This window comes from Lethenteron reissneri, chromosome 23 (genome assembly GCF_015708825.2).
Source record: "Lethenteron reissneri isolate LAM-NWPU_2019-01 chromosome 23, ASM1570882v1, whole genome shotgun sequence".
Classification (NCBI taxonomy): domain Eukaryota; kingdom Metazoa; phylum Chordata; class Hyperoartia; order Petromyzontiformes; family Petromyzontidae; genus Lethenteron; species Lethenteron reissneri.
In genome coordinates, this window is record NC_083801.1 from 3,643,772 (window position 1) to 3,660,515 (window position 16,744).

The 16,744-nt window shown below is 40.5% G+C and overlaps 1 protein-coding gene across 5 annotated transcripts in view; it reads left to right on the forward strand.

Moving 5' to 3' along the window:
* The window catches only part of LOC133345861 (prestin-like), a 102,480-nt gene extending 85,974 nt beyond the window's left edge, over positions 1–16,506 (forward strand). For 4 of the 5 annotated variants that reach the window (XM_061556909.1, XM_061556908.1, XM_061556912.1 and 1 more), the window contains 4 exons: positions 576–715; positions 5,977–6,031; positions 13,327–13,436; positions 15,085–16,506. In XM_061556909.1, coding sequence (XP_061412893.1) covers positions 576–715; positions 5,977–6,031; positions 13,327–13,436; positions 15,085–15,135 — 356 coding nt within the window. In that variant the 3' untranslated portion in view covers positions 15,136–16,506. The remainder of the gene's footprint in view (positions 1–575; positions 716–5,976; positions 6,032–13,326; positions 13,437–15,084) is intronic. The other variant, XM_061556910.1, reaches the window with a different exon arrangement.
* The last annotated feature ends 238 nt before the right edge of the window (positions 16,507–16,744 follow it).

Genomic DNA, 16,744 nt, shown 5'->3' on the forward strand with positions numbered 1-16,744 from the left:
GCAGAGGCCCAACGCTTGTTGGGGCCCATACAAAGACAAAGACAAATATCCCCCATATAGCCTTAACAGACTGTTGGGGCAAGTGCTGTTAGCGAGCACTTATGAAGGCCGGCACGGCACACGAGGGATTGGGTGGGCAGCAACCTCGCCCGGCCGCCTTTGTCTCTCGTAGGGTCGATGCTTATGCACCGCACCAGGTACTCATTTGTAGGCTGAGTCGACCTAGGGGATAATCGTCACTGGTGTTGGTCGTGAGCGGGAATCGAACTTAGGTTGCCAGGTTTGTCATACAGCACAGCGCTAACCGCTACACTATCGTCCATAGAACACACACATTTTGTGTAAACATTGTAACTTGATCAATTGTCATCTGAGGTGTACAACTTATAATTTGTACCTAAATTGGGTGTGAATTGTTACATTCGCCGTGGAAGCTGCACAGCCTACACGCCGATATAATAACACTGTAATCGACAAAAATTCCTGGTCATATATCCCTCATACTAGAAGAACGTGTGCCTTTGGAGTCCGAGCTGATTGTGCCGCAATGTGTCACCGCACTGATGGCTTCACAGGTCAGGTCGGTGGTGCGCTCTCTGCGTGTGGCTCGCCACCTGTGGCACAGGCGGAGAGTGGCCCACCACTCCAGGCCATTGTACTGGACTGCAGTGGATTCAATTTCATGGACTCGGTGGGGGCCTTATCTCTAATACAGGTGACGTACTTCTCAATAAAGTACAATGTGTGCAAATCGAGGCGGCGCAACACACCAGCATTTTACCTGTCATCGGCTATTGGATGTATTTAAGTGATTCTCGGTTTGGGATTAATGCTTAATATGTTATACATCAGTGGCACTCCGATTCCTGCAACCTAAATAACCCTCACTGCATATCATTTACTTGAAGAGTACAACCATAAAATGCATGTAATTCAACCCAGTGGTCTGTAATAAACATAGTATATTTGGTTTACGTCTCCATTTATTGGGGATAAAGGGAAAACAACAGTAGTAGGGCAAAAGATATACAACCTAAACACTAATGAATATAAGTAAGCAGAATTCATTATATTGCACTAAGGCTTCAGAGTGAGCAATGCAGATGCATACCAACCGTCTGGCATATCAATGGAAAGCAAAGCAATTAATGCCAAGGAAAGAAATCCGCATGAAATATGAATAAGATTTCATACTTTTTCATCTGGGTTTTTCACTGAGAAATAAATTGCATGAAAATAATTGTTCTTATATAGTCAATAAGAACTATTCTGCTCCTGACTCATTAGTTATAGACATTCAGTGATTTTTTTTTTCCAAACAGCATTCAATTAAAGCTTAAATAAGTGTTATCCAATAATATGTCTGTTTCAGTACATGACTGATACACGTTTACATTAACGAAACAATGCAAATAGATATCTGATTATACGCGAGTTTATCCACCTTTTGGACTAAACTTGTTGTGCCAGGAACGTTTAATTATCCCCAATATATCACAGGATGCCATCACAAGATTGGCATGCGACCAAATTGGTCTTACAAGGCAGTCGCTAAGATCTCATTCGTGACAACAATCCCTATGAAACATTCTGTCCATAATCCACCACACTTTTTATGCTACCAAACAACAGCTGCATGTGCTTTCAAACAGAATTCAAGGACATTAAATTACAGCTTAAAGAGCAGCGTTGCCATCTCACACAGTCGTCGCTCATTAAAATGTATGACTCATAATAATATTGGATGTGCATGCCAAGATCGGTGGACTGCGGCTTGACAAATGAACTCGAAATATGTTTTATATCTTAAAAAAGAGATTCTGCGAGCCTCTTGTACTGAAAATAAAATGCATCCATCACCGTGGCATTGCTAATCAGTGGAGTGCAAGGATGAGCTCAACTGAAACTGGGACAATATCGTGATGGCCATCTCGTGCCCAACTCTTCAGAGTAGCAGGAATTGTGTTTCCATCTCCATCAAGATAAATAAATAAATAAATTTGTTAATCCTTCTGATTAAACACTCACTCACGTGTTGGTGCGGCTAATGAAGGTCGCATATGTGGCGCATTATTAATGCTGACGTTTGTTTGTCTTTGTGAAAGGCCCTTCCTCTTTAATCATCTGTGGTTGTGGTTTCAAAAATTGCATTTGAAAGGGCATTATTTTTTAATCACATCTCAGTAAGTATGGATATCCATGGATTATGTCATTCCAACACAACAACAGCCGTGTTTTTTGACACATTGGACATAATTTGCAGAGATTGTCATGAGCACATGACAACCAGTCAGTAAAATAATGGTTTGCTGTGCTATATTTATCCAATTGCTCAAGAATGCTATTAAAAGTAGTGACATTGTGACACACTATTCAAGATCGAGTGATAATAGCCAATGCTGGTGATGTCACCTCACCTTGCAGCAGTTTTGGCGCCCACGGTCTCTGCTTGAATGTTTAGAAATTTGAGGCCATCCTGATTGTCACCACACGACATCTCACCACCTTCACACGTCTAGCAAGACCATTGCTGGCTCCACCACTCATTCCTGTCACCACTTCAAGGTCCTCCTCGAAGTCATTCTTGACTCCACCTTCTCCTTTGACAGCAACACCAAGCACATCACCAGATCCTCTAACTACCATCTCATGGCCCTCCATAATTTACGTCCACTCATCGCCACATAAATTGCCGATACCCTCGCCTGCAGCATAGTCGAATCTCGCCTCGACTATTCGCCACTCCATCCTTATTCGATCTTCATCGAGTAACCTCAGGAAACTCCAACATTTGCAAAACCATATCTCCCATGCCATCATCAGTGTCTGTCATCCTAGGCTAGATTCCCTCACTTCCCTCCATCCCTTCCAATGGCTTTCCATCGCCAGCAGGAGCAGCTAGAAGATTGCCTGCCTTTGCCACCACTTTCGGCTGCCCACCGTTTCTTTCTTCACTCCTGTCACACAGCACCACAGCTCACATTAGTACTCCCGCCACGGTGCGACTCACGACATCATCTCTATACCCAGGGACCAGGGATGTCACTGTCGGGCATCGTTTTTCCGTGGTAGCCCTTGCCGTCTGGAACGCCGCTGCACATTCTCAGCAGAAACCTAAAGTGGTCCCATTTTTGTCGCCCGGCTTTCAAGCGACACTGAGCTTGGCTCTGCACCGCAGTCGTGGTCATTTATGTCGAGTGAAATATTGTGAATAAAATTGCATTATTTATGATTGTAACTTCTGCCAGATCCTGAAACTATTGCGTGTGAAATACAGTCTGCTCTTACACGTGCTCTATTATAATATCGCACCATCTGGCTCTAAGTGTTATCCTTGGCTTCTGACCTCTTGAGTACCACATAAATGTATTTTTCAGTAACTTGCCCTCCTCCATCTGACACAGCACCTTTCCACACCTCTGATTAAAATAAAAACGTGAACACTGTCCTGTTTTGCCAAGCAATTTTCAACATTCTTATTATGCACCTATTACAGTCAAAAGGCCGGTAACCGTCCTTTCGAGCTGCTTTATTAAAGTCCAGGGGGCCCAATTTTTGTCCATCATCCTGCCATATTTTTGGGGAATTACAAATCCGGTTGTTGTGATAAGTCAACCCGGGTTCACGATTCCCTATTTAACATGGGCCAAGTCCTTGATTGGGGATCACAGGCCACCCATCCTCAATCCACATAGCAGACTGGGTCAAAGTGTCCAGGGGCAATGGTGGACCTCGGGAGGAGAGCTACGTAAAAGCGGAACAACTTGATTATGCTCTTCCCAGTTCCACCATTCCAAGGGTAAACTGTCAGCGTCGTAGATTTGAAGGCGTGGTCACAAAAAGGGAGTGCAGAGTGCTCATGAGGGGGCCCATGCCGCAAGATTCATGTGGCCCGTTTGCGCCTACATTCCACTGTGGTGACACTCGTGCCTCATAGCAAGAAGGGCCTGGGTTTTGTTCCCGACTCGGGGCTCCTTTTTCGTGCAGAGTGTTTGTTTTATGTTCTCTCTCCTCCTGGTGCTCCGGTTTCCTCCCATAGCTAAAGGAACTGGTATTGGCCAAAACATTCCACTGTTGAAAAGTCGATTGAACATTACTCAATTGGTATTGCACACAACAATCTCGTCCCTACTGGGAAAACTCAGCAGAACCCTGCTGAAAAAAACAACGAGTCTTGCGACTCTTGAGTGTTTCCTAGGTAAACGAGTGTAATACAAATAAGAACATAAACACAGACGCCCATCCGAGTGCAACTGCGCCCCACTGTTGCAGCACCGTGGAAACCCAACCAGGGCTTCGTGGAATGGGTTTTGCTGTTGACTGGCACTGCAGCGGACGTAGGCCACTAAACCTGACATGTGCACATTTGCATATGGACATTATATGCCCATCTTGATTTGCCACCTCAATTTTTATGGGCAGGGCTTGCATCACGCAGGCTGTTTGAAATTCCACCGTGCACATTTCTTCCACAAGTTTTTTTTTAATGAAAATCTGTGCACGAATCACACAGAATGAGTTATCTGAAGTGCACTGCAAGCATAATTTCTGGGAAGTTTAAAATTAAAACCATGAATTGAGCTACAGCTCTGTGATCTGTGACCTCAGACATTGCTCTTGCCTCAAACACTCTTATGTTCCTGTGCTTGTCAGCGTTTTCAAATGCTGTAACTTCACGCCTTCTTAACATGAACTAAATAAGAATACAAAGAGTTGTTTAAACACCATTTTGTTCTTCGATCTATTATCTATCTGTACTGAATTTAACTTTACATGAAAACATTTGAATGCAATGACCAAGGTGGCTATATTTCCATATATATTACATTTTAGTAGGTCTTAGTGGTTTGTGCTTTGAATTCAGAATCCTTTAGTTTGGGTTGGTGGCTGATACAGAGATGTAATTTTTTAATCACCGGTTCTCCATATCACCACGTGTGTCACCGTTCAGAGCTCTGAGCCACCACTGTTGAGATGTTGGTTTTGAACAGCCAGTGATTAAACAATGTCCTCAGGTAAAGTGAGTTGGTGGTCTCAACCCAGTCACCAATGACTGCAAAACAAACAGTCAGTTTTTGTGAAATTTAGTTTTTACTCTAGATTTGGCTAAAGTCCAGTATCATCGCATGGCAGGTGGAGAACTTTACCGCCTACTGTGTAAATGGTAAAACAAACCACTCGCAAGGATTTTTCGGGAGAAGTCCTGCGAAAAATATCTTCCACCGGCTGTTATCTGAAATATGGTGGGGGGGGGGAGGGCATGCTGTGCTGTGATATTTCCGGGTGAATTCTTTATCTCCTGACGCTGATGGCAAAACTGGAATTGGGTAGAAAAAGTTTTTTTTTTATATATATAACACAATGTCGCCAGTTATAGTTTGAGCCACTGAAGTTTCTGGAGCTATGCTCTTTCAAATCTAGATTGAAAACTAATTTTGCGAGAACTTATTATTTTGTTTAGTTTGTTGTCTTTCCCCAGCACCTACTATTAGCACGGTTGGCTACGTACAGTGCGAAAGAAGTCCCACATACATACATGAGACATTCACAAGCTAGGGAATATGGTGTTGTGGGATTTAGTATAGGAGATATGTTGCTGAGAGATGTAATTATATTTTATAGGATGTCAAGGTTTTTTGTAAGCTTTCTGCAGTTTCCTCTCATTTGGCAATAAACTGAAGAATGACTTCACTTGTCCTCATTTCAACATCGTTTTGGGTTATTCAAGCACTCCTGATGATATGTGTTTGGGTGTAATGTTCATGAAACATTTACTAAATAATATAAAGAACTGTGTACATTCATCTCTAATGTTTTATGCTCATAATAATGTTGTGGTATATGCAGCACTTTGTCCGAATGCTTAAATAATTAAAGTTCCAGGTCTAAATTAATGATGACATGGAAAACTTTAACATTATGTCTCTTATTTAAATAATATGCGTTTAATCCACTTTTTTTTTTCTGCTGATGCAGGTCTGTGAAGATTTCAGAGATATTGGAACACGCGTCCTTTTGGCACGGTGCTCAGGTGGGTCTGATATGTCCCGTCAAGGTCCCTAAGATCTGGGGATGCAGGTCTTCTCTGCATTCCCAGGTCGAGGTTTCGGTCTTTGGGGTGACCGAACTTTTTCCCGTGTAGCCCGCGGGTGATGGAACGCTCTTCCAACAGATATCAGGGATCTCTGAGTCTGTGGACATTTTTAAAATGCGCCTTAAAACCTTTTATACACTTCTCCTTATTAAACGTGTAGTTAATTTAGTAAATGAGTCTTAAAATGTATTTAAAATATAATTTTTATGCTGAGTGTCTGCTGCTGCTGTGTCCTGTACAGCGCTTGGAGATCCCTGATGAAAAGCGCTTTATAAATGTAATTCTAATTATATTGGTGTCCATGATGCCTAAATTGTGACACGGCTCAGCGGTAGTGAGGTCTCCACTTGCCGCAGAGGTTCACGGTTCGTTTCCAGCGGCCGCCCTGATTAATACCGCAGGTCTAATAACCGTTAACAAGATCCTGGGACGTCGTTCACAAGCGAAGGCCATTGTGTGCCAGTGTTGTGGTCCAAATTTTAAACATTTCCTGCCAATTACTCAATTGAAATCGAGAAAGCAATCACCCGCTGTAAAAAATATCTAGAACTTTGCAAGATTACTCTAAGAAAGTCATGAGATTCAGTGAAAGGTTTTGTGGATAAACAAGCACAAATAATAATTGGATAATAATTGTCATAAAGCATTGTTTGAAATATACAGCAGCTAATAATGAAGTGCAGAACATATTGTTTTTTGAAAGGGAATGTAAATATCCTGACAATTATACGAAATTTCAATGTGGAAAAGTCATTGACCATCAAGAAGCACCGATGGCACACGTCTTATGCACTTTGCTGTGTTTTGAAGTTCATAGTGTGCCAATGTACACTATGTGTGAGCACCTTTACCCTGAATTCTAGTTAAATGCGACAATATACCCGCGTGTATCTGACCAAGGGAGCACGTAAATAAGAATGCAGATAAAAGAAATGTGAATTGAACTTCAAGACATTTGCATTCAAGTGGAAATTCATGCAAGGCTGTACACACACGCTTAGGTTTGCACATTTCAGCAATACGTTCTCGGTGGTATTAAATGTTTCATGATCAGACAAGCATAATTACAAGGAAATATCCCTTCTGTCGAAAATCTATTCTTGAGAGTTCGTTTGGAAATTCGGCTTATCTGTCAACAACTCCTTTACCAGCTTACGATTCTTAGTCAATTACATTATATTAAACGGGCATACACTCCTTCCATCAGCAGCTATGCCAACCATTAAGCATTGTAGGGAAATACACGTGTTAAATTGAATGCAACTTTCTAAAACACAATGGCATCACTCCTGTTGTTTTTCTTTCACTGCTTTGTTACAGTGAAAACAGTGATTTTTTTTCCACATCCAGTCCTGCGATCGGCATTGCCTCACGAAACAAAGGAGCCGTTTAGAAATCCTAGAGAGCAGTGTGACCATATCATGGGATCTCGGTGTTTGAACATCTTATCACCTGTTTTATTGCCAGAGAGGGTAAAACATATTCTTATTTTTCATTCAAAAAGGTCCCATGATATAGCTGCTCACCCCGAACCATAAATGCTCTGAAATGTGCATCGTCTTTGTATCGTTCAACTTTTGGTGTTCTCTGGTCTGACACTGGTGAGACTCGGTCCTAAAGAAGGCTGCTGCCTCTGGTGTAGGCCAATCAGTTTCAAAGTCAATGCAGATATTATCAGAGCATGTTGTTTTGCATGTTCCCCACCAAGTACGTGTGGTCAATGCAGACTTGATTCATAGCAAAAGGTTAATATTTGGTGTTTGAACATCTTAACACCTCTTTTATCATCAGAAAGGGTAAAACCTATTCTTATTTTTCATACAGCGTGTTGGCATCATAGAAAGAATGCAGGAGAGGTTTTTCACGAGGAAAACATCTTCCTGTGGTCTTTGTTTTTTTAAATTCTGTACCACAGTAGGAAGGTCACACTTTTTTCATATGCTCTGCTATGCGATAGTCTGTCACGTGACAGTCAAACTAATCATATAAATTTAGTGAAATGCCAGAGCAAAACCCAATTCAATATGACAGGTGTTTTTGTGCGATCATTTTGTGAACGGGCTTGGATCATTAACGCACTGCGGTCGAAACTCAGCTTTAGCATTCAAACCCATAACCTCAGCAACAGAATGTAGCTGCTCAGAGCTCTGACCTCTGAACCACTCTGCCTCCTCCACTGTTATTGTTAAAAAGTGTTATTTCATATCACTGCCCTCACCTAAATGCAATTGGCACTAGCCCACAGGTGTTTACAATCTCCGGGCACAGATGAAGTAAATAACACAATCAATACTTTTTAAAATACTTTTTCTTCTTGTTGCATTTGCTTACGTGCAGTTTGCCGTTCTCCATGTGCTGTGCACGTGGTGTCCACCTGTGCGTTCCCTCGCTATATGTTTCACCCCATTTCCACCTGATGATGAGCGCTTGTGTTGCGTTCGAAACGTCGTGATTTATTTGTATTTTATTTATTAATTTTTTATTTTATTTCTACATGCGTGACTTTACCGGAAAAAAAAACCAATGAGTACACAATCAATGTCTAACGCCTCTCCGAATTATGCCTATTGCCATCCGGGAACCCGCTGAGAGGCACAGTGCTCATTGCGCCTATGCGAGGCAGCATGTGGCACTGTGAAGCCGTCTAAACATGTGCCCCCGATGCTGATGCTTACATACTAATGATGATGACGAGGCGCTCCAATACGCCGCGGCAGGTGCACAGTCGAGAGATGGGGAGGTAACACGTTCCCTGACTGTTGGGTTTTCCTGTCTTGAGGGTAGTGATCACTTTCTTTTCCCTTTCCTCCAAACTTTTTCTTAAGGGAAATGTAAGTGCAAAACAGATTTTCTCACCCCCCCCCCCACCCAAGCAATCATATTCCATACACAGGAAAATGAATTTCACAGTCAGTCTGTCACAACACTTACTTGAGGAATTTTTGCTGTATATGGGGCAAGAATGAGCTTATTTTGAGTAGAATAAATGACAGACTTGTGGTAAATTTCGATTTAAAGCTTTCGTGACTGCAGGGATTCATTTTCTTGGTTCTTTCGGTAAAGTCATGTAGAAGGGAAGTAATAAAATAATAAAAATAAAACATAATAAAATAATTCTCACGACGTTTCGGCCACAACGCAAGCAGCCGTCTTCAGTTGGAGAACAGGTCTGTCAAGTAGACAGAGTCTGACTCAAGTAGACAGAGTCTGACTCAAGTAGACTCAAGTAGACAGAGTCTGACTCTGTCTACTTGACAGACCTGTTCTCCACCTGAAGACGGCTGCTTGCGTTGTGGCCGAAATGTCGTGAGAATTATTTTATTATGTTTTATTTTTATCATTTTATTACTTCCCTTCTACGTGACTTTACCGAAAGAACCAAGAAGAAGACTTGTGGTAGTGGAATTGACCAGTGTTCGTGTTTTGACCTTTGAACTATGTCAAACAACTATGACCACATGTCAGACGCAATGAGTGGCGTGCCACCTTGTGAATAAATCTCTCCATTGTGCTTCGTGTAGTGATGCCATCTGCAGTGCTAAACAAGAGGCTGTATTATGGACAGATCCTTCATCTGTCAGTTATGGGTGAGTTGTCAGTGGTGAGTGTTAGGTGAGTGGTGAATGTCTGAACAGTAGTGTCAGGTGAGTATGTCTGGTTAGGGTCAAGTGTCAGCTATACTGTCATGCCACCTCATTCATACAGCAGGCTAGCCTCTAGTTGATACAATAATACAATGATTACCCTCAAATTAGGGCACCGCGGTGGCTAGATGTTAACTCCCTCGCCTGGTATACAGGAGGTCGTGGGTTTCATCCATACTCTTGACGTCTGCTGTATATTTGGAGTTTGTATGTTCTCCCCATGGTCGCGTGTATTTTTTCTCCGGGTCCTCCGGTTTTTCTCCTCCACATTTAGAAACACGCGTTAAGAGTATTTGGCTGCTATCAAATATCCACGTGACAAGCCACTTCGTTGAGCTATCATTTGCGATCAGGTCGCTTATGAAAAAGCTACATGCTTCGGCGGTCCTTACCTGGTAACAGTAAACGTAGCTTTAATAGTTTCAGCTTCAAATCTTGCGCGATTTTTTTGTACCATAGAATAGCGTAATAATTTTGGCAATGACAGCCCAATATTTCAGCTTGTACGAGTTGGTGTGACGCAAGGCGCTTCGGCCCACATTCGTGTGGATTTTCAATTCTGCGCGTGCACTCCATTGTAGCATAATGGGCGCCGTGCCTCCCTGCAGGTTAGCAGACGTCGGCAGGCATTGACTGAGGGAGGTGTTAGGCTGGGATTGTGTTTTTACCATCTCATTGCCCATGGTTTGTAGACACCTACAGCCTCGTGTCAATTGCTTTCATGTGTGACCATTGATATCGATATACATTTTAACACGTAGGCTTTCGCGACCAATGTTATTCATAATCAACGATTTTTGGGTTTAGATCGCGTTTATTTATAAATGTGTCGTAACCCTCCACCACCCGACACGGCCAATCAGTAAAAAATGTGTCACGTTGACAAAGACAAATAGTTCACTGCTTTAGCCCACCGGTGTGTTGAAGCAACAACATTCACAATTTGAGTACGACGTTTCGCTGGTAATTACAACCAGCATCATCGGGCAATTCGCCAGAATGGTGAGGCTCTCCTGTGTCTCCCGTTCTTATATAGAGCAGCAGCAGGATGACGTCATCATTAACTCATTAACTCATCAGGTGCAAAGATTCAAGGGGGGAGTGATTGTAATTATATACTAGATTAGTAATCAGGCTATTGTTACGATGCGAGTTGTAGATTAGTAATCATTTGGAATGTGTTTTATTGTGATTATGCTACATTAGTAATCTGTTAGTGGTTGTTTCCCTTATAAGTAATTGTAATGTATCTTATTTAATAATACGCTTCCAGGCCGCACTAAGCCTGTAGCTGTCTGAGCGATTAAAGTTATTTCTGTTTCTCTCAATTTCAATCGAGACTAATTAGAGAATCGATTGAAATTGAGAGAAACAGAAATAACTTTAATCGCTCAGACAGCTACAGGCTTAGTGCGGCCTGGAAGCGTATTATTAAATAAGATACATTACAATTACTTATAAGGGAAACAACCACTAACAGATTACTAATGTAGCATAATCACAATAAAACACATTCCAAATGATTACTAATCTACAACTCGCATCGTAACAATAGCCTGATTACTAATCTAGTATATAATTACAATCACTCCCCCCTTGAATCTTTGCACCTGATGAGTTAATGAGTTAATGATGACGTCATCCTGCTGCTGCTCTATATAAGAACGGGAGACACAGGAGAGCCTCACCATTCTGGCGAATTGCCCGATGATGCTGGTTGTAATTACCAGCGAAACGGCGTACTCCAATTGTGAATGTTGTTGCTTCAACACACCGGTGGGCTAAAGCAGTGAACTATTTGTCTTTGTCAACGTGACACATTTTTTACTGATTGGCCGTGTCGGGTGGTGGAGGGTTACGACACATTTATAAATAAACGCGATCTAAACCCAAAAATCGTTGATTATGAATCGATATACATATGTAAAAACAAGTTTTAATAATAATGTGAGTTGAATTCACTTCGTTCACAGTCCTGTTTACTTGCACAGCGCTTGGTGTAAAAGGGTTTGAGAGTTGGGGGTTTATGCCTATATAAATAACCAAGTTTATTCACAACCCTGGAATGACGAACCAATTGCTGACAATTCAGTAGGGACTGAACGGAACGTCTCAGGGATCAGAGTTTCTGACGGAGAGTTGTCGGTGAATAACATACATTTCAAGCACCTTTCTTTTTGCCTGGTGGCAGACCTCATCTAAAAGCCCAACGTAGAAAAGCAGCAGTGCTGATTAACGCGGTTGTGAGATTGGCTGTTCAACTCAGCGGTGAGCGAGAGCTGAAACGACCATCATTGACGCGTGGAACGCCGATACACCACGTGACGATTTCAATTGTTTAGTTGTGTCGCGTGGTCAAACTACATAATATTGGAATAGCAAAATATACGTTTTGTATCAGGGTGGAGTGATTGCACGCAAGTTCATGCACCACGCTCTATAGCCGGTGACCCGAGTTTATTTCCAGCCGTGACTAACTTGAGAGGCGAGTGATATCTAAAATGGACCTGAGCACCCCTCCTTTACTCAAACTGCACTGACCAACGTGGTTGAGTATGGTCAAACAAGTCCCCTGGCGACCAGCAAGATATGGGGAGGCCTTCATCCAACAGTGAATTAATAAAGGGTTGTAAAAACATTAACACTGCTGGATATTGCACGTTCATTGAAACATATACAACTGGTGATTCGCATCTGGATTTTCAGCAATAATTTTTTCACACGTTTTAACTAAATACTCATCGCGGCCACTGTATAACATTATACTTTATACGCATTTGCTCAATGATCACTGAGCAACAGGGTTAATAATAAACTATAGTACCCCATAAATGTAAGCGTTTGATGACGATTTTACGTAAATTTATTGCATAAGAAGCAGTGAAAATTAATAAGATAATTACAATAATTGCTGATGTCCTCACAAATCACTGAAGGCCTAACAAACAATAAATAAACAACAGCCTGTAAATGTCAAGTGCATTTTCCCATTGAACGGCACCCTTTAGAATGTCTACTCTTGCTAATCAGGGCCAATGTGTGCATGTAAATTTAACCAAATGCGCAGTAGTTAATTGTAGAACCATTTAATTAAATAGGATTATTGTCAACACAATATATGGGTGTAAGAATGCTATGTAGGATTAAATGGATTTTGAGATTTTGATAGGATACTTATTTCAGTTATTTGGTGTGCACGTTTGAAATTAATTCAGCCACGTAATTAGTTTCCTTTAATGTTCTCAAGCAGTCAGCTTACTTCTTCTTGCTATGTCTTTCTCACAAAAGCCGTTTATTGTGAAATGTTAAGGTAAATGATGGTCTAGCTCATGGTTAATGGAATGCAACAAGGAAGCGTCACATACAGGAGCGGCCATGCTTGGGTAAGAATCTAAATAGGTAATATTATCCTCCACTTTGTAATTATAGCAAATAGCCGTCTACAGAGAATGGGCTGTGATTTCCAGCATGACCCCATTAGCAAACAACCGGACACTATTGATGGGATTTTAAATTGCAGAGTATTGGGTTACTTCTGTGTGCTAATAGATGGCATTAATGAAGCTCATTTTTTGGTGTGTTTTCTAGAGGAGATTCAAGGGACGTTGGAGAAGAGCGGCTTCTACAAGAAATTCAGCGAAGATGTTATTTTTGCAACCCTCCACGATGCTGTTGCTTCCATCACACCAACAACCACGGTACAGAAAACTGAAATTGCATTGGCATACAGCATTCACCAACCCCAACCCCACGCACACAATACAACAGCGGTAACGTAACCTTATATGTTTACTCTTGAAGAGAAAAAAAACCATGTCCACTTCAAAATAATTGCTGTGCGGATGCACTGCTCATTCAATTATAACATAAACTCATTACATCTGACACACACGTGTGTGTTTTATTTTATTTCATCCATGTCCACACATTGTTTGGTTCGTGCAAGGCACGGTCAAAGATTATTTGGAATGTCTTCCTTTTTTTCCAAATCCATTACGTTTAGGTAGGAGCAAGTTCAACGCTGTATTCATAGGGAAAGGGCATCGTAATATAGAAACATGGTTTGGCCTTATGCTGCAGTAGACGTTTTAAGTAACTGAAACTATTCCACGAATTGTGTAATGTCACTGAAATAATATATTTTTTTAAATATAATGTCCTCTATTTTCATCGCAGACTGAATTTCAAATGTGAGTTCCAAAAAACAATGATCTGCGCTGTGAAGTTGCACGAGGAGGTGCATGCTACGATTATGTTCCTGATTTTCAAATTAACATGAAAAGTCAAAGAAATTAGGCCCTCATTGAAATTTCTGGTAATCCGGAAAAAATGTTTTTCCAAATGTGACGTGCCGTTATCCCCGCGAAAAATTGTTACGTGACTTCAATGTTGCTAAGATTATAAAAACATAAACGTGGTTCCCTTAAATTATATTTTACATTTTATATTTAAAATTATCAAGTGTAGTGCATCAACAATAATTTCTGTATAATCCAGAGTAAGTTACAATGACCTCTGAAAAATACAATATTTCTTGCATTGAATCGACAAACTCGGAATGAAAATGTAACACAAACTCTTTAAGGAAGGAAGAGTAATACATCATTAATAATCAGCGTGTGTAAATTACCCCAAAGCTTGCTTGCGGTAGAACAATATTAACGTACCTTTAAATCTTACAATCATCTTGCGACGTATTTATTTATTTACAATCACGGTCATATGTTTGGAAAATTATATTTCGATTACACATTAAGGGTACCTTTCATTATCAGGTAACACAATGCTGTAATTCTAATCGTGATGCGTTGTTGTATGTCTTTGCCAAGAGGGTAAGTGCATACTGTGAGCAGTTGGTTGTGAGTGTTGTAATTTTCCACATGATTCATTCATGGACCATTGAATTGTTTCTCATTTAATTAACTTCTAAAATAGTACCGCCTGACCCAAAACAAAATTTATTTTATTTTTTAACTGCAAGGAACCAGCACATGATCCCTAAATGTTGTGTGGATTGTAAAACAGGTTAGTAATTTTATTAAAGAGAATATATATTTTAGAAAGGTGATGCTGGATTTGTTTAATCCTTATCTATAAATTATGAGTCTGGGGAAAGTTCATACATTATTATCATTGCAAGCGCAACCTTAAAACTTGCAATTCAATCTTCTTTGATATATTCTGCAACAGATGTGGATTCATTTATACAGGGGGAAAATACGTTTTTAAATTGATTTCACTAATTAATGTATTTTTTTCTTAATGACACAAAAGCAGCCAAGCGTTACACTTTGCATACCAGTTAATTGAATGATATTCGCACTAATTACATTAATATTCATACAGCAGCGTGCAGCACTGGTGTCCTGGCATCATGAAGATGTGACGGTTTTCTAAATGGCCTGTCCATGAAACTGCAGCCAGTGCGACTAGGATTTCAGGTATTGGAGTTGTGTTCGGAGCAAGTGATTTGACATAAAATACATGAACTGTTGATACGAGCTAGAGGTTGATATGTACATCCAGTATAACTGTACGGTGGCTGGGGTTCCGCAGAAATTGTAGGGCTCAGTTATTGGACACGTTTTACAGTCAAAGAACCGTCAACACCCTTAAAATTCCCCTAAAGATGTGTCTGTAAACAAACTCTTTGACATCTTAATTCGACAGATATTAGTGGTGTATGCAACAATGCATGGCTCCAGTACAAGCTGGGCTCAACGTATTAACGTTAACGTTGAGCCCAGCTGAGCCACTGTTCTTGTTGATGGTGGTGTGGTTGTAATTATGGGGCCAGATGTTAAATGAGAATAAAACTGGTCCATGACCCATTGTCATTCAGGGTTTAGCAGTTTATGCAGAAAATCATAATGGTGCAAATATAATTAAATAACATTCAAATAAGATACACCTGTGGGGAAAATACCAGTGTTTGAAGTATGAACTCGCCAGCATGAAATATAATATTCGGCTTGCCTGCTTTTTGCCAAGATATTCATCTTGATAAAATCCTGTTTATGAAATGTTGCATTTATGCATTTCCTTCCTCAGTGCTTAATATGTTGCGTTCTGGTATTACACCAGCACATATATTATTTAAAAGTTATGACAGATAATTCATAAAAGTACAATATTGGATTTTCTACACAATTGTCTTATGTTTCGATTTAAAGCTTTCGTGACTGCAGGGATTCATCTTCTTGGTTCTTTCGGTAAAGTCACGTAGAAGGGAAATAATAAAATAATAAAAATAAAACATAATAAAATAATTCTCACGACGTTTCGGCCACAACGCAAGCAGCCGTCCTCAGGTGAAGAACAGGTCTGTCGGAAAGACAGCGTCTGAATTCAGACGCTGTGGCTGAAACGTCGTGACTTTGCCGAAATAACCAAGAAGATGAATTGTCATATGTTCACCTGAATTGTATTTTGGTCATCGCATATGAATTGAAAATGTTAGCTTTTGAACAGTCAAATATTTTCCCAATGTTCTCTGATATGTAATTAATTATACGTGCTTGTAAGTTTTTTAAACATTCATAAGCATTTAAATCTAAAATTTAAATATGAATGCGCTCTGTTATTCTAATAATAAAAACATCCAATTATGGTATTAAACTGCATTCATAATTATATGCTCAAAAAATATGCTGTGTTGTATTCAAAACACATTGATGGTGGTTTAATATTGTAGGTACTTATTTTTTAATGTAATTTTTCTTCTCAAAAATCAAACCCAATTGTTATTAAAATTACTGTAGTACTATTTGTCAACGCCTATGTTTTTATTGAATGTCATGAGTGCATAACGCGAATCACATTAAATGTAAATGTCCACGTGTGGAAGAAGCTCTCAGTCCTAGGGACTCGTATGTTTATTGCCTCGTTCAACTGTATGTGTCGACCCTGACTAAAATTATCTTCTTTTGCCTTCACAACAAACAAACATCAACAAGACAGCTGGGCAGGGTCGTACAGGATGTGACCTCCACTCATCTTGGGGGTC